Source organism: Schistocerca cancellata, chromosome 4 (genome assembly GCF_023864275.1).
Source record: "Schistocerca cancellata isolate TAMUIC-IGC-003103 chromosome 4, iqSchCanc2.1, whole genome shotgun sequence".
NCBI classification, from domain to species: Eukaryota; Metazoa; Arthropoda; class Insecta; order Orthoptera; family Acrididae; genus Schistocerca; species Schistocerca cancellata.
This window is the reverse complement of record NC_064629.1, coordinates 667,479,644-667,504,101: the sequence shown is the minus strand read 5'-3', so window position 1 is coordinate 667,504,101 and position 24,458 is coordinate 667,479,644. Positions and strand designations below refer to the sequence as shown.

The window sequence follows — 24,458 nt, the reverse complement described above, 5'->3', positions numbered from 1 at the left end:
AATGTCCAGGAGAAACTACAGCATCCTACATTCAAGATGTCTTGGAGGAGTGTAAAATAGTGGATCCTAGAATGAAGGAGGAAGATAACGTTGCACATCTCATGAAGGGTGTTGCTGAGGACATGTATCAAGCCCTACTCCTGAAGGAGGTTTTAACAGAAGATGACTTCATAAAATGGTGCCATTATATCGAGACAATGCATCAAAAAAGAATTAAGTGTAAGAAGTTTGAATGGCTTCTAAATGTTGTATCAAAATCTGTGATGGAGGAAGGAACTGATTTCACAAGTGTTATTCATCAGACAGTGAGAGAGGAAGTTCAAAAGGTATTTGGATTTCATGGCAAGCAAAAAACTGAGACGCTTCAAGAGGTCATAAGGGAGGAAGTGGAACAGACATTGAACCCAATTTCTCGTCCTTCATTGCCCTTTAAAATGGGTAAAAGGTCAAGACCAAGGTGGAGTTACATTCCTACAATGCCGCATGAGAACCTGTTTGGGCACCAAGGAAGACTGATGTCTGGAGGACCCAGGATAACCAACCAGTATGTTTCCATGGCAGATGACCAGGACATGTGGTGTGCTATTGTCAAGAAAGGTGGTGGATTTTTGATGATGCCCGCACCAGAAGACAGCAACCCATCTTAGCCGACGCCAACTCCGGGACAATGAAGACGAACAAGAAGATGTGGGTGCAGGACAATGTAGGTCACCGTCACCACAAGCTAGCCACTGGACAGGATGCTCCCCAACACACCGACCAAGGTCTCCATCATTGTTTAGAAGCTCCAGTTGATCACCTAGCCGCTGCAACCTGGAAAACGAAAGGGTGCGACCTTGCTTGGAAGTGAGGTCGCTTAAGAAAAAAAACCTCCGGTGTCAATCACTACAAAAATGATAGGGAACTACATCGATATCCTCATGGATGGCCGACCAGCCCAAGCTCTTGTGGACTCTGGAGCATCATATTCAGTAATTTCGGAGAAGTGCCATTGCCAGTTGCATATTTGGCAACAACAAAAAATCTCTGCTGAAGGTGGCTAATGGGAAATAGGTCAAACTTACAGGAAGATGTGTCATTCATGTGGGTATAAGTGGCCATACACAGCCCTTAGAATTCATCATCTTACAAGAGTGTAGACATGACGTCATTCTCAGATAGGACTTTTTGAAAGGTTGTCAGCCAATTATAGATTGTGGTCGCTCAAAGATTATGCTAGACGAGATGAGATACTGTGGACAGGAACACGCCCATCTGAGTGTGTGGAGACTATGCATGCTGGATGAAGTGATCATTCCTGCAGTCAGCACTAGAAAAGTAATGGTCATGTGTCATGCCATGTATCAACCCATGGGTCTTGTAGTGGAATGTAAGAGAAGCATACCACTGAAGAATAACTTGGTCATCCCAGCCTCTGTCGTCTCATTTAAGAATGGATTCAGTGAATTGTGGATAGTTAACTGCCACCAAGAACTGCAGATCCTACCAAGATGCATGTGTGTAGCAAAGAATGAGCCATTAATTGCAGAACAGCTGAGTGTCATAGAAATCTCCCATGCCAAGTCTGTGGGCGAAATTAGTGCTACCACTACGAGACAAGATCTTCTAGCTCGACTATCACCAGATCTAAGGAACAACAGAAGAAGCTGCTTACCACTCTTGAAGAGTTCTCTGAATGCTTCAATCCACAGGTCAAGAGCACATTAGAGAAATCAACGGTGAAGCACCAGATTAGCACTGGAGACAATCAAACAATAAGCCAGAGAGCATACCATGTGTCAACAATGGAATGCCGAATAATTTGCGATGAGGTAGAGAAAATGATGAAGAATGACATCATTCAGCCTTTGCAGAGCCCATGGTCATCACCAGTGGTTCTCGTCACGAAGAAGGATGGCAGTTAGCGCTTTTATGTTGATTTCAGGAAGTTTAATAAGATAACTAAAAAGGACATTTACCCTCTTCCACAAATTGACGATACACTAGATTGTCTGAAGGGGGCTAAGTTTTTCTCAATCATGGACATGTACTTGGAATACTGGCAAATCGAAGTAGATGAGGCTGATCATGAGAAAACTGCATTCTTCACCCCTGAAGACCTGTATGAGCTTAAGGTAATGCCATTTGATTTGTGTAATGCACCAGCAACTTTTGAACGGATGATGAATAATCTTCTAAATCACTTGAAGTGAACGATGTGTCTTTGTTATTTAGATGACATTATAGTGTTCTCAGAGACATTTGATGAACACATAAAAAGACTGAGGGCCATTCTTAGGTGTCTCCAACAAGGCGGACTGAAACTTAATCCAAGAAAGTGTCTCTTTGGAGCAACAGAAATCAAAATACTTGGAAACCTTGTGTCAAACAAAGATGTGTGGCCAGACCCAGAAAAGGTGAGCTCTATAACGGAATTTCCTATTCCTAAAAGTATTAGAGATGTGAGAAGATTCCTCAGATTATGTTCTTATTACCATCGTTTTATCAAAGACTTTTGTATCAAAGCCAGGCCACTCCACGAGTTGTTAAAAGCCAATGCCAAATTTATCTGGGGTGGTGCTCAACAAGATTCTTTCAGTGTGCCATAAAAAGCTCTGACGAATGACCCTGTACTTGGTCTGTACAATGAGAGAGCACCTACAGAACTACACACAGATGCCAGTGGGTATGGGATCAGTGCTGGTCTGGTGCAAATTTCGGATGAAAAAGAGAAGGTTATAACCTATGCTTTTACAACACTTGCAAAAGCCGAGAGAAACTACTCAACTACAGAAAGAGAATGTCTTGCTGTAATCTGTGCCATGTGCACATTTTGACAATATCTCTATGGAAGGACATTCACAGTTGTTACAGACCATCATTCACTTTGTTGGTTGACAGGTCTTAAGTATCCAACAGGGCGACTCGCCAGGTGAGCATATGTCTTCAGGAGTATGACATTACCATAGTGTACAAAAGTGGAAGAAAACACCAAGATGCCAACTGTCTCTCAAGAAACCCTGTAAAAGACCATCGAGACATTGATGAAGATAGTGACTGTCTCGCTGCACTCCAGGATCTCTCTGCTAAGCAGAAGGAGGACACCAAGATATCTCACATTATGCTTGCCTTAAAACAGTGAAAGGACAATTTAACGTAGTTAATGGATTACTTTGCAAGAAAAACTTTGATCCATTTGGAAAGAGGTGGCCGCCAGTGATTCCTAAACACATGCGCTTAGATGTTCTACAGAAATTCCATGACACACCTGAGGACAGACATTTCGGATTTATTAAGACATATGATAGAATCTGCAAGAGATTTTTCTGGTCAGGTTTATTTAGAAGTGCTTGTCACTATGTGTCACACTGTCGAGAGTGCCAGAGGAGAAAGGCAGTTCCTCAGAAACCACCTGCCCGACCCATACCAATTCCACCAGCCAAAACGCCTTCCAGTGTGTTGGGATTGACCTCCTAGGACGATTTCCAATGTCTGCTAGTGACAATAGATGGATTACTGTTTGCACTGGTTATCTGACACGCTATGCCATTACAAAAGCCGTGAAACCAGCTGAAGCATTTTAAGTAGCCAAATTCATTGTAGAAGGCATTTATTAAAACACAGGGCCCCAAGGTCGTTAATTACAGACTGAGGGAAAGTTTTTCAATCGAATCTTGTGACAGAGCTAAGCTGTCAGTGCAACATTATTCATCACATGATGACTGCCTATCATCCGCAAACTAACGGGCTTACTGAATGCCTTAATAAGACCTTGGCCGACATGCTATCAATGTTCATCAATGCTGAGCAGAGCAACTGGGATGAGGTGCTACCTTTTGTGACGTTTACCTACAACACCGCCAAACAAGACACCACAGGATTTATGCCATTTTTCCTGGTGCATGGGCGTGAAGCGACTATGACCATGGACACTGTGTTTCTGTTACATCCTGATGATGTGGATGATGACTACATCAGCCAGGTGATAACCAGAGCTGAGGAGCTTGGCAGTTAGCACGACTTCGCACGCTGCAGGCTCAAGAAAACAATCGCCGAAGGTATGACACAAGCCACCGCCCTATTGTCTACCAGCCTGATGACCTCGTCTGGATCTTCACTCGTGTTCAGAAGGTTGCTCTCTCTGCGAAGCTCCTCAGGCACTAATGTGGACCTTATAAGGTTGTAAGACAGTTGTCTGATGTTACTTATGAAGTTGAAGATTTTGACACCGACAAGATGATGAAAGATCAGAAATACAGTCCACGTCCTTCGAATGAAGCCCTATAAAGATCCTGCAACCCAGAGTAAATTCAAAGCTCCAGCGACAGGCAACAAGCGGAAAAGTGATGAAGAGCATAGCAGAAAAGGAAGTTCTAAGAAGATCACCACCGGGGCGAACATCAGTCATCGGGAGTTGGAGTATGCAAGACCGATGACTCATTCCCAGGCTAGAAGGGTATAACACCGAGAGGCTATTCTCTTAAGGAGAGAGCAATGTCGCAGAATAAGTTGAGTAGCACCATCACTGTGGTGTAGTGGCTATGATACTAGATTATTGCATGGAGGATCCTGAGTTCAAAACTCACTTGAACTTTTTAATTTCTGTATTTGGGTCGAGGACATTCCAGAAGTACCCACAAATATCAAGAATCATTGTACTGGAATGTTCTGTAACTGTATATATACCGTATGTGCTCTAGCCGGAGGCAGTTCGCAACGTGCTCTTGTATGTGCAAGTGCTGAATAAACCTTCATTAACTGAAGTTAGTGTTCGTCATTCATCTAATTACACCTTCTTCTACGTGACAATGTATCAACTGCTTGAATTACTGATTATAAGCTGATCATCATTATTTCACTGATGAAATAAATGTGAGAGGATAGCCTGATAAAGTGTTGAGTTTGCATTTTAAAAAACTTAGTTTCTGAAAAGAAGAATCACTGCTACCAAAGTAAAATCCATGTCAATAATCTTATGAGTGATCCCTTCTACTGATATCATTAGATATTTTACATTCATCCTGCTCAATTGCCAAGAGTCCCTGTCTATTATACATGAGGTATGTGTGGTCTTCGTTTATTTGTGGTCTTTCCTTCACATTTACACTTCACAGTAACATCACCAAGAATCAAGTTAAGTAGCTTTAGAATGGTTGAAATGCCCCTGATGAATCTATTACTCAGATAACATCCAATAACTACCCACATATGAAGTCACTGACCTCTTCTGACTAACCCATTTTCCTGTTACTGCTTCTCTACTGACAATATAATACTCCCCATCTCCTTTCATACTGGTGGGTCTGCCTCTCATGATACATACGAGGTGTAATGGGTATAAGTGCAGGTATTTCCAATGGTGACTGAGGATGGTGCACTGGACAGCATTATGTCAGTATTGACTTCTTTTGCAAACTAATAAATGTAGCTACAATATTATGAGTAGTAGGTCTTTAGGTTGGTTAGTATCTCCAGGTTCATGTCCAAGAGCAAGTCATTAATGCTTATTTTCCACTGAGCTGTATGTCAGGGGTTAAACTGTGGATGCATGGATGCAAAACAGTTGGTTTGTACAGGCAAGCATTGTCTACTTAGTGGCACAGTTACAACTTTTCAGAAAACATCAGTTAGTATATTATTTGACATATTTGTGGGAAGACTGTTCAACACAGGGAAGAAATAACCAACACATTGGAGTATTCATATTAAGGTACCACATATAAAAATATCTGCGCTCATACCTGCTACACCCAGTATAGTGGTCAATTCTGCATTACAAAGGGTGTCTTGATACTTTCAATCAGATAATGTGCCTGCATAGGAACTATGGTTCAGGTTTGGGTTAATGCTTAATGAATCTCTAGCAAATAAAGACTTAAGGGTACAGTTAAAGACAGTACAGATGTCTAATGCTATTGAAACAACACCAGTAAAATATCTAAGGAATAGTAGTAGTTGTACAATAGCTACAAAGTAAAGCATAGAAACACAAACAGGCAACTCTTAAACAAAATGTGTTTGGCATACAGAAGAGTATTTTTGAAACCTTCAACAAGTAGCATGCAAGATCTTGTTGCAGGACCTCACCCACAAACTTATAAAGTTTGGGTCATTTTAAAAGACTGTCATCTTTTAGGCTTCAGTTGGCAAGGAGAGTTAGAGGCTCACATGCGTGATTCAAGGTCAAGTGGGCAGAGCAGGTACAGTCAGGTGGATGACAGCATTTTAACAGTTGAGTGCCAGGCTCAGTTGTATGGGAGGTGATGGGCACAAGCTGAGCACCTAATGACATTCTGGGGCTTTCTGGGAGACCGTTTCAACCCAACAAGGCATGAAAATTAAATTTACTGTCATTAATGTTTCACTTCATCTAATAAATCAACAGAAAATCAGACTGCACTACACTGGCCATGTGAATGAGATAAACTCACTGATGCCTGCAGTAAAACCTCTGAAGGTAATGTTTGTATGCCTAATCAATATTTTCACAATTTTAATTAAGAAGACAAATGCATACTTATGTTAACAGGTGATAAGACAAATGAAACATACAAGATACAATTGTAAACAATGAACATCATATGTTTTTACGTCAAATAGTTTTGATGTGATAATCAATTTTGATATACCAAATAGAGTAATTGAACCAGAACTCAATAACCAGCAATGATAAATATATTATGACAGCCCCGTGTAATTCCATAATATCCATGTTTGCCTAAATCTCTTATATGAAGCAGTAAGATGTATTTATGGAGGGTGTGCTGAAAAATAATGCCTCTGAATTTTTTATGTGAAAACTCTTCTAGATTTTTAAATAATACAAATGTTATTAACATTCTACATATTTATGCTTCATGTCTGCATATCTGCAGCCCTCTGCCACTAGAGGGCTCTGAATAGTCGAGCGCAACATGGTGTAACATGTGTGTAACATAACTATGTCGGTGTATCAAAAACAGCATATTGTAACTGAGTTAAAAATTTGAAGAGTTCGTCCACACATGGAGCACCGTCTCCTTTAGTGTGACAATGGCAGACCACACATGATGGCTGCAACATGTGCAACAGTACAACACCTTGAGATCACTATCATTGATCATCCTTCATATAGTCCTGACTTGGCCGCATATGATTTTTATCTATTTCGAAAATTTCAAGAACACCTTCATGGACTTCACTTTGATAATGATGAAGGAGTGTAAGAAGACATGAGGTTGTAGCTCCATCAACAAAGTGAACTATTCTAAAGTGATGGTATCACCAAATGGGTCTCTTGTTGTAATAATTGCCAAGGAGACTATACTGAGAAATAAATATATAGACATGAGAAATAAAGATGTAGACTGTTAATAATCTTTTTTTTTTTTTTAAAAAAAAAGAGCTTTATGATTTTCCACCTAAGAAATTTGGAGGGATTATCTTTCAGTACAACCTAGTAGTTATAATTTAATTCATTAATTGAAGTTTCTCTTAGTAAAATTACCAGTAATTCAAAAGTGGTGTGGCAAATACACTATGTGATCAAAAGTATCTGGACACGTGGCTGAAAATGATTTACAATTTCATGGCGCCCTCCATCGGTAATGCTGGAATTCTATATGGTGTTGGCCACTCTTAGCCTTGATGATAGCTTCCACTCTTGCAGTCATACATTCAATAAGGTGCTGGAAGGGTTCTTGGGGAATGGTAGCCCATTCTTCATGGAGTGCTGCACGGAAGAGAGGTATTGATGTTGGTTGGTGAGGCCTGGCACAAAGTCGGCATTCCAAAACATCCCAAAGGTGTTCTATAGGATTCAGGTCAGGACTCTGTGCAGACCAGTTGATTACAGGGATACAGGGACCTAATTGTCATGTAACCACTTCATCACAGGCCGTGCATTATGAACAGGTGCTCGATCGCGTTGAAAGAAGCAATCGCCATCCCAAAATTTCTCTTCAAGAGTGGAAAGCAAGAAGGTGCTTAAAACATCAATGTAGACCTGTGCTGTGACAGTGCTATGCAAAACAAGGGGTGCAAGCCCCCTCCATGTAAAACAGGACCACACCATAACACCACCATTTCCAAATTTGACTCTTGGCACTACACACACTGGAGATGACGTTCACCGGGCATTCACCATACCCATGCCCTGCCATCAATCAGATCGCCACATTGTGTACCGTGATTCGTCACTCCACACAATGTTTTTCCACTGTTCAATCGTCCAATTTTTATGCTCCTTACACCAAGCAAGGTGTCGTTTGGCATTTACCAGCATGATGTGTGGCTTATGAGCAGCTGCTAGACCATGAAATCCAAGTTTTCTCACCTCCCACCAAATTGTCATAGTACTTGAGGTGGATCCTGATGCAGTTTGGAATTCCTGTGTGATGTTCTGGACAGATGCCTTCCTATTACACATTACGACCCTCTTCAACTGTCAGCATCTCTGTCTGTCAACAGACGAGGTCAACCTGCATGCTTTTGTGATGTATGGGTCCCTTCATGTTTCCACTTCACTATCACATTGGAAACAGTGGCCTAGGGATGTTTAGGAGTGTGTAAATCTTGCATACAGATGTATGACACAAGCGACAGCCAATCGCCTGACCACATTCGAAGTATGTAAGTTCTACAGAGCGCCCTGCTTTGCTCTCTCACAATGTCTAATGACTACTGAGGTTGCTGATCTGGAGTACCTGGCAGTAGGTGGCAGCACAATGCACCTAATATGAAAAACATATGTTTTTGTGGGTATCTGGATACTTTTGATCACATGGTGTATAAAGTCTGAGTGCATCATTAAAAGCAACAGATAAAGATGAGTAGAAGGTAAGGGTTATCTTTGTGGCATAAACCTGTGACTGATCTATTAGTCGTACTGCGGCCTTTCTGTTTGCCATGGCATTAGGATGGAGAGGGGTTGTAGGTCCCTTGTCTAGGGACCTTTAAACCACAGGAATTATCCACAGCACTCACTTTAACAGCAGGCTGAGTGGACTGGGGACCATCCTGGATGGACTGCAGTGAGGAAAAATTCTCACCCCTATCTGGGATTAAACCTGATACCACCAGGTCCAGATTCTATTGCTCTGCTTGCTAGACCACCATGACCCACACTTACTACCAAACCTAGATTTGTTTCTAATGTTGCAAAATAACTAGCTCAAAAAGCACTTCCTTTCACATATTCCTTGTAAGTTTAAATCTTGTATATTTTGAATGATGGTTCATTTTTAAATGGAGACCGGGAAGGTTTTGCATACCACTGAATGCTTTTAAGGGCCAGCACAACTGCACCAGTGGTATTTTTCTTGTAGTTGTTTGGCATGACAGCTCTCATCTACAGACTGACAACTGGCATGAAGAAAAGGTTGGCCACTAGCAATAATATAGAAAATTATAGTTATGCATATCAGGTAATGTAATAACCTTTGACTGCAGGATCAGTTATTCACAACTGTAGTCATTCATTGCATAAAAACTGGCTGCTAGCAACAATATGTGGCAATACAAAATAAAAGAGGTACATAGGCTGAGTGGTAGGTAAAAGCAATTGGCATATGTTAATAAGATAGTACAAATTGTCAGTGTGGCCATAAAATAAATGTTTTACTGTGCACTTCTAAAATCTTCATTGAAATAGGATCCATAGTAAGTTTAGCTAACAAGGAACACTGAGCATATACACTCATGAGCAAAAGCATTCAAGATACCTAACTAGTAATGCGTAGCACTTCTTTAAATGAGATGATAGTTGCTAAGCTTTCTAATATGGATTGCATGAGACAGTGGAAGCATTGGATAGCCTTTCTCATACATGACCATTTTACTGTCACTTACAACTCATGAAGATAGGTCAAACTTGGCTCAATGGCATCCTGGATCGAGTCAATAGGATTAACATCAGATTGCCTGGGGAGCAAAAAATACTATGATATCCATGAAGTGTTCCTCCTAACACTCTGACAATTAATGGGTCTTGCTGAAAATACAGGTTGCTTGTGAGTTGCTGTAGGAGAACAAATTATAACACTGATGAGAAACAATGACAGTCATACCAAGAACCCAGTTTCATTTTATGTGAACGTCACCCAAATGAGAAGCCTGATTCCACATAATGTTGGCACAGAACTTGTAGCATCATCCTCAGAATGAGGTCTCATGTAAAACTTGGTATCTCATGGTACCATCATAAGTAAAGGCAGTCGCTGCACAATGCATCGAAGAACAGGAGATGTCAGCATAGACACGCCCTCATGTGTTTCTTCATGCTGACACTGGCAGAAAGTTATTCATATCCAAGTGCAGTGCTACTCTCCCCCAGTCTGTATGTGATCCCCCAGTGTCTCTGTAATCAGTGACCACTTGTAATCAGCACTAATGATGACAGTGCCATCTTAGCACAGATCCAGCTGTGCTCAAATAGAACATTGATTCTGAACTTTGTATTACATTATTGACAGTTGTACTCTGAAGTGAAACAATCTTCCTGCAATGACAAAGTGTTCAGTGTATGGACACTAATTGTTTACAAATGTGACTATTTACCATGTGTATGGACACTAATTGTTTACAAATGTGACTATTTACCATGATCAGGCTGTAATAAATAACTAAAAATTTGAGTGTATGCTGTAATATTTGTCTGACCTCCTCCTGAAGTTCTTTAGTTGCTACAACACACCATGGAACTAACAAGTTCCTTCCCAATTTAATAAACAACATTACACTCGAATGCATTCAAATGTTTTCTCAAGGAATAACATAAATGCATATGGTATGAATTCAATGGTAATCACTGCATTTTGTTGTTAAGAAATGTGGAAAAGTGCCAGTCTGTATAGCTGAAATGTATTATAGAGAAGAATAATCTTAACACAAACAGATTAGTGTGATTTATTCTTCCACGAAACATTAGTGTGATTTATTCTTCCACAAAACATATTAAACACATGATGATTTTCTCATTCCCATTGCAACAACATGTTCCATATTGTTAATCACCAGCAATTTAATACAAATCAATTCCCGAAAGCCTTCAATAGAAATTTCACTCCAAATCTTATCACCAAATGTGAATAAAGTTCTTCATGAGTATTGAAATCATCCATGAAATACATTGTTTTTAAAAATAACTCAGAGGCTATACACTAATGACCTTTGCTGTATAGTATCAAAACTTCTCCAATATGAATGCCTAAATGGCTGCTTTTGTCTCTGAAGAAGTTAGTCTGTTTCAGATTAGACACATTAAATGTAACTTGCAGTGTCCTACAGGACTCTGTGTTTGATCAAACACTTTTCTCATTTACATTAGTGGCATTAACAAATGCACACTTATAAGCATATATGTATGTAGGTTACACACGTACATTGATAAACAGTGGAGTGTAACTTTCCGCCATAGCTGAGATCACTTATGCACATATGTCTGGTGGGGCTTGACTCTGAGGTAAGATAATTCACATCCTAGTGGAGGATGAAATTTTCACTACCAGTTATTGGCCAGCATGGGGAGTTCCTGATTACCAGTCTCTGTGCCAATTTCCTGGATTAAATTCCAAACCTCTCTGCAGTTCTTGCAAAGTGAGAGCATATGACACTGTTGACTGTGATATATCTGTCAGATGGGGAAGTTAAGCTCAGCAGCCCCCTTGGTACTATATGTTGGTAGCAGCCTATGTGTCAGTAATGGGTTTCAACTTTTCTCTTCTCTAACCACCATCACACAACACAAACACAACACCACACTATATGTGCATCCATTACACACACATACACTCTACAGACACATATGTCACACAGCCTGCACAGGTCTGCAAGGAAAGATGCCAATGTGTATGGAAGAAGAACACCCTTTCCCACTTGTGGCTGAACCCAACCTGTGGGATGTCCCAGTAAAAAATGCTACAGCATTTATATTTTTAGTGGAGTGGACACACTCCAAGATACAGTCAATGAAAATACTTCTGATACAAAATCTTGGTTTGAGGCAACAGAATACTAAGAAACAGAGACAAAACATGAAGGAGATGTTTCCCCTTATACTACCATAGGCAATACATCAAATTGATTCAACCATATATCAGTAACATACTACAATTCTGACCAAATATAGACGTAGTATGTATCAAAAAGGCTTAAGAAAATTGGTTTTTCCTGTAGTCAATCAGAGATAACACCAATGTAGGTACTTTTAAGGTTGTTTGTCTTGCTGTATGTAGGTCCATACTGAACTATGGCATGACTTTTAGGGAGAAACAGCTCTGGATTCAACACAACTTCTACGATGTATAAACAAGTATTTAAAATATCAGCATGAAGAAGAATGTAGAATATTGTAAATAAATGACAAAATCATCTTGGATGATCAGCAAAGTGGCATCACCATCTTGTCACAGCATTTCAGAGAGTTTTGTACCCATCATCTTCAGGCAAAGTGACTTCACCTGAAGATGATTGATCCAAAACTCATTAAACATTGCAACAAGATGATACCACCACTAGGCTGACCACACAAGGAGATTTTATCATTGCAACATGCTGAGAAAGCCCGCAATCACATATACTGTAAACCACTGTCTGACCTTAAAATCTCACCACTGTCATGCACTTGCTTCACAATACAAGCTACCTGAGATCCAGATCTGGTAGAGGTTCAGTAATGATTTATTCGTGATCCTGGGCCAAGACACACTATCCTCTATGCCCTTAACACATTCATTCCTTTTTAAGTTCACATGGTTCTTTCCAGGTTAGCACACCACCTTCTTAGATACTTAATTCTACCTCTCTTATAGCTGCATGAAATCTCCATCCACCAATAGTACATCTGCTTCACTTATATCTCTGGCAGGAAACAAAGGGTGTTATTAGGAAAGAGACATGTATCAAGCTATCAGGCATCATCCAACTGGGAACTAATTACATGTGTGGTCCCACAAGGTTCCATTTTGGGGCCCTTACTTTTTCTTGTGTATATCAATGACCTTTCATCAGTAACATTACCAGATGCCAAGTTTGTTTTGTTTGCCGATGGTACAAACATTGCAATAAATAGCAAATCAAGTGTAGTCTTAGAAAGATCAGCCAATAAAATATTTGTGGACATTAATCACTGGTTCCTAGCCAATTCTTTGTCACTAAACTTTGAAAAAACACACTACATGCAGTTCAGAGCTTGTAAGGGGTGTCCCAAGAGTATATGTCTAACATATGATGACAAGAAGATAGAAGAAGTGGACAGTGTTAAATTCTTGGGATTACAGCTTGATAATAAATTCAACTGGGAGGAGCACACCACAGAACTGCTGAAGCGTCTTAACAAATCTCTGTTTGCAATGCGAATTTTGTCAGACATAGGGGATATAAAAATGAAAAAGTTGGCATACTATGCTTACTTTCATTCCATAATGTCATATGGGATTATTTTTTGGGGTAATTCATCAAGCCAAGCTAAAGTTTTCTGGGCACAAAAACGTGCAGTAAGAGTTATATGTGGTGTGAACTCAAGAACATCCTGCAGAAGCCTGTTTAGGGACCTAGGGATACTAACTACTGCTTCCCAATATATTTATTCCTTAATGAAATTTGTCATTAAAAATATATCACTTTTTCAAACCAACAGCTCAATTCATGGAATCAATACCAGAAATAAGAATAATCTTCACAAGGATTTAAAGTCACTTAGTCTTGTACAAAAAGGTGTGCATTATTCAGGAACACACATTTTCAATAACTTGCCAGCAGCCATAAAAAGCTTAACAACCAATGAAATTCAGTTTAAGAGAAGCCTAAAGGATTTATTGGTGGCCTACTCCTTCTACTCAATTGATGAATTTCTTAGTAAAACCAACTGATTTGTAAATAAGTACAACATAACTTCTGCACAATTTCAGTGCAGTAATGTGTTCATTGAAAATGTGTGTGTGTGTGTGTGTGTGTGTGTGTGTGTGTGTGTGTGTGTGTGTGTGTGTGCGTTTGTGTATGAGTGTAAGTACAATCTAACTTCTGCACCATTTCAGTGCAGTAATGTGTTCATTGTAAATAAGTATTACAGTAGTTGTATTACATGTTTATTACCTGATAAATAAATAACAAAAACTTTTTTATTTTAAATTCAGTGCATTAGTATTTGTAAAACGATTCTTAGTGTTCATTAAAAAATGACAATCATTCCACTTGGGACCTGTGGAATGGTACATTAGCTTACTTGTTTTAGTTGTAAATATTTGTCGTGTATTGTTGTTTTTCTGACATGTTCCACATCCTGGAGGACCTCCTCACTGCGGATCAATTGGAATGAAAGTAAATCTAATCTAATCTAATCTAGCTGCATCTGCAGTGACCAAACAATCCCTTGCCCGATACATTGAAGGCCTTAATTAAGGCCTTCATAAAGAGGTATTACCCTCCAAACTTAGTTCTCAAAATGATCTCCTATGCCATACCCACAATTTTCATTAATTCTCAAATCAACACCATAAACAAACTATAAAGGAACAGTCCTCTTACACATAATATCACCTCAGTCTGGAAAAACTTAACCACATCTTCTGCCAAGGCTTTTACATACATTCATTATATCCTGTGGTGAGGAAACTCCCTTTCCAAAATTCTTCTCACCTCTCCCAAATGATATTATACTGCATACTCAATCATTATAGCATGGAAGTGCTGTAACAAATATGTATGAAAAGGTCTCTTGTAGAATCACAGTTTGGAGGATTTCGGTGCTTGGATCCTATCTGAGCTAGGAGCATGGGGTAAAAAGTTTTTAGTTTAGCCTGCACCATTAGCTATTTGTATATCCATTCAAACATCTGTCTTACTGTAGCTATGTTACAATCTATTAAGTAATGCTTGAATGATGAACTGGGGCTGGCACACAGGCAGATTGTGTGAACTGATTCAATCCTTTTACAAAAGATTTTAATTGGGCTGAAATTAATGCTCAGCTTATGACCCATTTGTATATGCACCATTCAGGTTTTATGTGAAAAAAAAGTCACCCTCCTTTGGATTTTACATGCAAAAACAGTCATTCTTAAGTAACTCTGGCCTGGAGTGAAAGTAATGGTTCAAATTTGGTCCACTGGTGTATCAGACCTTAATCGAAGATAAATTTTAATTGTCATTTGGATTTTACATGAAAAAAAAAGTCTGAGAGGTTTGTAAAGTATGCCCATTCTATACTTTAAACCTGTACAAATAAGTTTAAACTTTGCATCTAGGTACATTGTAGCCCTCTGGTTCTGAGACGAGTCAAAGGACTGAACCACAGACTTCAAAGGTTCTGTGAGAAGCTAGGCTGTGACTTTCTGGACTTGTGCCATAGGGTTTAGAACTGTAGGGTCCCCCTAAATAGGTCAGGTGTGCACTATGTGTCAGAGGCTGCTACTTAGGTAGCTGACTGCGTGTGGGGTGCACACAAGGGTTGTTTAGATTAGGTGACTCTCCATCCCGTCCAGATAATGACAGCAGTAGGAAACCCAGAAGTGTCAGTGTAAGATCAAAAGAAATGCCCCCCACAGGTGACAGTATTAAATTTCTAACAGTAAACTGTTGAAACATTCACAACAAAGTGCCAGAGTTTGAAGTGCTGATGAAACACAATGAAAATCACATAATACTAGGTACAGAAATCTGGTTGAAACCTGAAATCGATAGCAGTGAGATTTTTGGGGAAAATTTAAGTGTACATTGAAAGGATAGGCAAATGGGAAATGAGGATGGTGTATTTGCTGCAGTAGACAAGAAACTCAAATCCACCGAGATAGAAATTGAAGCTGCATGTGAGATTGTTTGGGAAAGACTCAGAATCAGGGGTGGGCATAAAATGATAATTAGATCCTTCTATCGCCCAACATAACCAAAAACCTTACAGAAAATCTCACTTTACTTGTACATAAGTTCCCCAATCATACTGTAATCATCAGTGGAGACTTAGATCATCCAACAATTAATTGGGAAAATTACAGTTTTGTTAGTGGTGGGCATTATACAACATCCTATGAAAGGTTACTAAATGTCTTCTCTGAAAACTATCTAGAACAGATAGTTAGGAATCCCATTCATGATGGAAATATATGGGATCTAATGGCAACAAATAGACCTGACATCTTTGAGGATGTCCACATCAAAACTGTTATCAGTGACCATGATGTGATTGTGACTACAATGATTACCAAAGTACAAAGGGCAACTAAAACAAGCAGAAAGATATATACATTCCTTAAACTAGATAAAAAATCAGTAGTGGCATATCTCAATGAGGAATTTGAAACTTTCATCACAGAGCAGGAGCATATAGAGGAACTTTGGCTCAAGGTTAAAAGAATAATTGACCATGCACTGGATAGATATGTACAACAAGCATAGGGCTATTGATAGAAAGATGCTGAATTAAATGCATTTGGCTGTCAAGAGAGCAACGCATGATGCTTTGAATGACTACCATAGTAGAATATCATCAAATGACATTTCACAAAATCCAAAGAAATTCTGGTCATATGTAAGGGCTGTTAGTGGCACCAAAGTTAGCTTCCAGCCCCTGGCAAATGAGACAGGAACTGAAATTGAGGGTAGCAAAGCAAAAGCTGAAATGCTTAACTCCATTTTCAAATGTTCCTTCACAAAGAAAGACCCAGGAGAATTGCCCCAATTTAATCCTTGTACCACTGAAGGGATGGATGAAATAAATATCATTGTCAGTGGTGTTTGAGAAACAGCTGAAATCATTAAAATTGAATAAAGATCCAGGCACCGGTGGAATCCCTTTCAGCTGAGTAAGCCCCTCTTCTAATTATAATCTACCATAGATCCCTCAAATAAAAAACCATGCCCATTTTTCTGAAAGAGGCACAGGTCACACCCATCTACAAGAAGCATAGTAGAAGTGACCCACAAAACTACTGTCCAATATCTTGACATTGATTTGCTGTAGAATCTTATAACATATTCTGAGCTCAAACACAATGAGGTATCTTGAACAGAATGACCTTCTCAATGTCAACCAGCATGCATTCTGGAAACAGTGATCATGTGAAACCCAACTTACACTTTTCTCACATGACATACTGAAGGCTTTGGATCAAGGTAACCAGATAGATGCAGTGTTTCTTGATTTCTGAAAAGCATTTGACTCAGTACTGCACCTGCAATTATTGTCAAAAGTATGATCATATGGAGCATCAAGTGAAATTTGTGACTGGACTGAGAGTTTTTAGTGGGGAGGACACAGCATATTATCTTGGATGGAGAGTCATCATCAGATGTAGAAGTAACTTCGGGTGTGCCCCTGATTCAGATCTTGATAAGATTTCAACATGTTGAAGAGATTGGCAACTTGCTCCAAATGTTTTGAAATGTAACATTTTGCACTTCACAAAATGAAGCAAATTGTAGTATTCTATGACAATAATATCTATGAGTCACTACTGAAATTGGCCAACTTGTACAAATACCTGGGGGTAACACTTTGGAGGGATATAAAATGGAATGATCACTTAGGTTAAGACATGGGTAAAGCAGGTGGTAGACTCCAGTTTATCGGTTGAACACTGGGGAAGTGCAATCAGTCTACAAAGGAGATTGCTTACATATTACTTGTGTGATGAGTTTTAGAATATTGCCCAAGTGTGTTGGACTCATACCATGAAGGACTAACAGAGGATATTGAATGTATGCAGACAAGGGCAGCATGAATGGTCACAGGTGTTTAGTCCATGGGAGAGTGTCACAGAGATACTGAAGGAACTGAACTGGCAGACTCTTGAAGGTAGATGTAAACTATCCTAAAAAAGTCTGTTAACAAAGTTTCAAGAACCAGCTTTAAATGATTGTTCTGGGGATATACTACAATCCCCTATGTATCACTCATATAGGGATCACGAGGATAAAATTAGAATAATTACAGCATGCACAGAGGCATTCAAAGAATATTTCACTGAGTAAGGTGGCACAGTGGTTAGCACATTGGACTTGCATTTGGGAGGACAATGGTTCAAACCCACATCTGGTCATCCTGATTTAGGTTTTCCATTATTTCCCTAGATCGCTTCAGGCAAATGCCGGAATGGTTCCTTTGAAAGGGTATGGCTGATTTCCTTCCCAATCCTTCCCTAAACTGAGCTTCTGCTCCATCTGTAATGACCTCATTCTCAATGGCACATTAAACACTAATCTCCTCCTTCTCCTCAAACAATCATTCTGCCCGTGCTCCATACATGAATGGAACAAGAAGAAACCCTAATAACTGGTACAATGGAATGTACCCTCTGCCATGCACCTCACGGTGGTTTACAGAGTATAGATCTAGATAAATGGATAAAGTCAAAATGAATTATTTTATCAAATAATTTTTATCTATTGTTGAGATATGATGGTTTAAAGTTGAGCTAAATGTAGCACATAAAATCCGTTCTTACAGGAACTGAATGTGTGGAAACAGTTTAAAGTAAACCAAATAAATGAAAAATGCATTCATATAATAAAATTGAAAACTCTCTTTCAGAAATCTAGCTTCATTCAGATTTTATGTGCAAAAAGCAAGTTTCTTGTCATGCTGCAGAGCACGATGTAGTGCACAACATTCTTGACTCCAATGGCTGCTTTACAACCTGTGCTATCTATATCCTCCCCTCCAACACCAGCTTCTCTGAATTGTGTAGATGGGAGTTGTAATATCACATCCTTTGATCTTTTTTGCAATACTCCTGGCCAATGTAACCACCCCCCCCCCCATTTTTGTCTCTATGCAACAATTCTTCTACTTTAAAAATGTGCTGCAATGGCCCCTGTCTTCACCATCCGGACTCGCCACTGTCACATTCCCATCCTAGTCTTTCCAGTCTTTTGATGCCTCTTAGTTATCATCTACCCTTCCTTTCACCCACCCTTGTCCTCCCCTCTTCTTTGTTCCTCACACCCACTCCACAAAACTCAACACCATAACCCATTTGGGTTGCATCACCAAGCCAATGTAGCCATACACATATGTGTATGTGTGTGTGTGTGTGTGTGTGTGTGTGTGTGTGTGTGTGTCTTTGTTAGTCTATTAGTTCCAAGGAACAATTTTGTCCAAAAGCTTTTAGTGACAATTTAAATATCATTTATGTGCCTGTTGACTTTGAAATGCCTCAGTTATATGGAAGAGAGTAGTTACCTTTATCCAATCCAGTGTTTGAACTACATCCTTTTCATGATCTTAGCAACATTCTTAATCTGTAACAGGAATGTCATTTCCCTTATGATCAGTACCTAAAGCATGATATTTGACAATTGATGTATTCATAAATCCGCTTATGCTGTTGTTCTCAGTATAGGAAATTTGTCCACATAATAACCAAACAACATGAAAAAACCCAAACATAATTCAAATCAGTATGCAAACATACATCATGGAGAAATGTACCTTTTCCTTTTTTCTTTCTATTTCTTATTCTTGTCTTCCTGCTTCTCTGGTAATTATTGTGCTTCTTTCTGCGTCTCCTCCTCCTGTCAGCACGACCAGCCTTCAAAGATGCTTCTTTGGAAGTACTGCCAAATCGTATTCTTGGTTGTGTACTCTTATCACTTGCAAGTGAACGAGCTGTTCCTGTGCTTGTCACTGATTTTCTAAAAAAGAATAACTAAGAAGTATATTCAGTGTCCTTCCATAATGGCGCTGAGCACTATGGGACTTAACAGCTGTGGTCATCAGTCTCCTAGAACTTAGAACTACTTAAACCTAACTAACCTAAAGACATCACACACATCCATGCCTGAGGCAGGATTCGAACCTGCGACCGTAGCAGTCGCGCGGTTCCGGACTGCGTGCCTAGAACAGCGAGACCACCGCGGCCGGCAGTGTCCTTCCATAAACTGCTTCTATAATTATGTGATATTTAAGGGATATTTTTAAATTTGTGTGTAAATAGTATGAAAGTTTGTATTACTGTAAAATTAGCCTTGCATGGAACATATACATAAGAGAAATTAACTGATCACACTTTCTCGCAGGACACCTGCAATCTAAGTATTCACAAAGAGTGCAATGTTTCAAAGAAATAAAATTTTATATGAATATGAGCTGGTACCAACAATATTTCCAGAGACAAATTTTCTCATAAATATTGTCATACAGGTTATTGTTGCAAGCAGTAGGCTGTATTATAAGAGTGACTCCAAAGTAAAATAACGTTGCTGAGGTCAGGGATTACAGACATCAGCTTATGCATGTGAAATGAGCAGATGATTAAACAGAGCATGTGGGGGTAAATATAAATGATTAAACACTAGACAAATATTTACAGGCTTGGAATGAACGTAAGAATGCAGGAAAACATTTATCTCCACAACAAATTTAGATTCCATTTTGTTCTACTTTCACTTCAACTCATAGATAAGAACAGGAAATAAGAATTTAAAAAGATAAAGAGTCTGAAAGAGTCAGCATCTAGCCAAACCTTTGCTTCAAGCTTTTTGAATAAATAAAGGGATAATGGAATTGCTTTGCTATCACAGCAGCAATGCTGTTTTCTTGTGCTGACTGATAACTGACAGTCAGTCAAAAATAAAGATCAGAACTTTAGTTGTTCCATGGATTTGAACACTTTGATAACATTGCTATTTATACCTCTCACAGGAAGGAAAAAATATAGTGTAGTCATACGTTTTTCTTCCAAGCAAATGATTTAAAAGTCAGTGTCACATTGATTTTTAACATGATCAAAACAGGAAATTTTTTATGGTTACATACAAATTGCCACTTGTCGTCCAAAATATTAAAAATGCTCCATACCCTCAAGCATAAGCCCCCCCTCCCCCCCCCCCTCCCACTACAAACTATTGTACGGCATCCTTGTACAATGAACTTTGACTTCCAATACTAAATGAATTTATTAATAAATATCTGAATGATGAAAATGTTCTAGAAATTGTTGAGTGCATATGAATGACAGTCAACAACATGGCTGTAGGTACACACCAGTCATCACTGTGACTGTCAGTCTTGTATCAATTACATCCTGGAAACCTGACACACAATTGGTCATGACTTTCAGGAACATATCTTTGAATATTGTGAGACCTGTCTGCATAATTTTCTTCCAGACCTTAAAAGGTATCAAAATGTCAAAGCATGAAAATTACCACACAAAAATACTCCCAAGAACTATTCTCACAGGTGAACTGATGTCTTGAACTGATGTTCTTTTGCTCTTATGATCAATGTAAGAGAGAGTCAACAAAGATCTTACTAGATTTTCTGTCCCTGAACTGAAATTAGGAAATGTTGAACAACAAAATTCTCATTTCTTTCTGTCAATTTATTTACCATTCCATCTTTCTGTCTATAGTCCAACATCATGAAACAGATAGATTGCTGTCCAACATATAGAAGGAGTAGTGAGTCACAGACAGGCCCAGTGAAAAAGAATGCTGGATATATTCATGTATCGGTCTGAGTCCTTCATCAGACATTGAAAACTGACACACTTTCACACAAGCACACCTCGCATACACATGGCCACTGTTATCTCTAGATGCTAAAACCCAACTACAACTGTGACTGCATATATCGTAAGCAGCAGTCTTTGCTGGGATGGTTAGTATGGATATAGAAGAGGCATGGGAAGGGAAGGGATAGCAGGGTGTGGGTGGGGGGGGGGGGGATATGCTAGTGCTGTCTACAGGGGAATGGAGGGTTGTCGTGGGGATAGGATACAGCTGCTAGGTGCAGCATTGAGTGGCTGTACTGGGGAGCAGGTAAAGAAGGAAGGACGTGGGGGGGGGGGGGGGCACAGGTAGGTGGGCAAAGGAGAGAATAGAGAAGTCAAGAAGAGGAAAAGACTATCTAGGTACATTGATGGGTACTGGAGCGGGAGCAAGAAAGGGGATAGAGAGGTGGATGACAGGGGGACTTGCCAATCATCTCCCCTATTCTGCCCCCCAGTTTCACCGCAGTACTACACATGCTTTCTTATGCACCAATTGATGCACCTTTTTAATCCTCCTACCAACTCCCCCCCCCCCCCCCCCCCTTCCCCAGCCGCAAGCATAGCCTCTCGATGCCACACCTTACGGCCCTAAACTGTCCAAACTACATCCCTCCATGCTCATACAGGCACCATTAACATCTTCCCCCACCTCCAACCTCCTAGCTCTCACCTTCACTGAACAAGGTGGTGCAGTGGTTAGCACACTGGACTTGCATTAGGGAGGATGGCGGTTCATACCTGTGTCTGGACATCCTGATTTAGGTTTCCTGTGAATCCCTTAAATCGCTTCAGGAAAATGCCGGGATGGTTTCTTTGAAAGGGCACAACTGACTTCCTTCCCCATTCTTCCCTAATCTTGCTGCTTGGTGCCCCTCCCCACCCCCTGACCCCCCCCCCCCCCCCCTTGAATCAACCAACCCACCAACCAACCCTTACCTTCCCCATGCCATGTCTCCTCTATAGCATCACTACCCACAGAGGAAAAGACTTATGTTTACCTCAGACTCAGTCAACAGTCAGTCCTTAGTGCCTGGAGCTGACAGTGGCCATGAGTGTGTGTTATGCTGTGGTGAATGTGTGAGTCTTTTTATGTCTGAAGAAGGACTTACTCCAATAGCTGAATATATCTAGCATTACTTTTTATTGTGCCTGTCTTTTGTTCATTGCCTTCCTTATGTGGTAGAAATCTATAGCTTTCATATTATTGTTATTCCATCCTGAATTTTCCATTGTCAATTCTGCCTATCTTCCAGTAGAAAACTGCATACATGAGGCAAACACAAACTGAGATATGCTTTGTTCAGTCATAATATGTAATCTATTGACAGCATTGCTGTAAAAATGGATTCTTCTGGTGCTATATATTTGAATTCCAGATAAATGACGTGTTGACTGATAACCTTTATTATATCAACTTTCAACCGATTTCCAATGGGATGTTTTGCAGGCTGTGATCACTTAGAGCCTACTTTGGGGCACACCAATGGGTGCCCTTTCTTGGTGGAATCCGCGTGTTGCACCTCCTGTACCCAAGACACTGTTTTGGATGCTTTGATAATGTCTATTTTGGTTTTCAATATGATTTCTGTACTCTGCAAGCCTCACCTTTATTTTCATAAACCAGGATGAAATATCGCAAACACTTTAGAGCTAATTTAGAAGCTTTTGGACAGTGCACACTGTGAATTTGTTTCAAAATAAGCATAATGAGATATAAAGGGCAATTATAATTAAAGTTCAACTTTCAAACCGCTGTAGAAATAACACCACTGGTCAGAATGACATCAAATTGCAACAGAATATTATTGGAGAAGGGGGAAAATGTACGACAGAAGAAAAATAAATAGTTACAAAATGTATCAATAGATGGCACTTTAAGCATCATAATTTAATAGTTGTCAACTACAAATGACAAATAAATCATGAAACAATGCCTAAGGTGTATGTTTGACATTAAACAAACTGTGCTACTCAGTGTGCATGGCTGTACAGGTGTGATACTGTTACTTATGTAAGTTCATGCACCATGGCAAGGTCATATCACATCAGATGAGAAAAATTGGTTTTTAATTGTTCTGAGATCACAAACTGCATAAAAATCATCAATCACAATGGTTTTTAATTGCCCTGAGACCAAAACCCACACAAAATGCATGAATCAAATTCAAAATGGATTATTAATTTCCGTGTACCTGGCTAAAAACATGTTCAGTATGCTGTCCACTGTTTTCTGCAACAAGTTGAAAACGAAAAACAGCATGTTCCATAACTGATCAAAGTGTTTCTGGGGTCACGTTCAGATGGTGTTGCGCAATGCATGCCATCAATGCAGCTAAGTTTCGAATCAGAATACTGAACACAACATCTTTCAGATAGCTCTGCATCCAGAAGTCACACAGATTAAACTCAGGTGATCAGAATGGCCAGGCTGTAGGGAAATGGTGGCCGATAATGCTACCATTTCCAGAAGTCACACGGATTAAGATCAGGTGATCAGGATGGCCAGGCTGTAGGGAAATGGTGGCTGATAATTCTACCATTTTCAAAATGGCACTTCAGCAGCTGCTTAACAGGTTTTGCAATGTGCAGACATGCGTCATCTTGCATAAAAATGATCATATCCACACATCCATGCTGTTGGAGAGCTGGAATGATGTGGTCATGCAAAAGACATTCATAGTGCTTACCAGTGACAGAACAGGGAACAGGACCAGAAGCACCTGTCTCTTCTAAAAAATGTGGCCCTATGATAAATGATGCTGTGGTCCTGGTTGATTTGCATATGGATTTTCCGTTGCCCATATTCAAAAATTCTGTGTATTGACGTATCCTGTCAGATGAAAGTAGGCTTCGTCTGTCCACAGAATTTTCCATGGCCAATTATTGTCCACTTCCACATGAGCAAGAAATTGTAAATCAAAGGTCTCTCTTGCTGGTAGGTCAACAGGAAGCAACTTGTGCACATAGGTAATTCTGAATGGATAGCAAAGAAGGATGTTTAGTAGGATTTTA

The 24,458-nt window shown here is 39.7% G+C and overlaps 1 protein-coding gene across 1 annotated transcript in view; it reads right to left on the bottom strand.

Annotated features, from left to right (window-relative positions):
- The window catches only part of LOC126184375 (palmitoleoyl-protein carboxylesterase NOTUM), a 328,408-nt gene that overhangs the window by 5,591 nt on the left and 298,359 nt on the right, over positions 1-24,458 (bottom strand). The window contains exon 12 of the mRNA XM_049926760.1: positions 19,382-19,584. Within this exon, the coding sequence (XP_049782717.1) occupies positions 19,382-19,584 (203 nt within the window). The remainder of the gene's footprint in view (positions 1-19,381; positions 19,585-24,458) is intronic.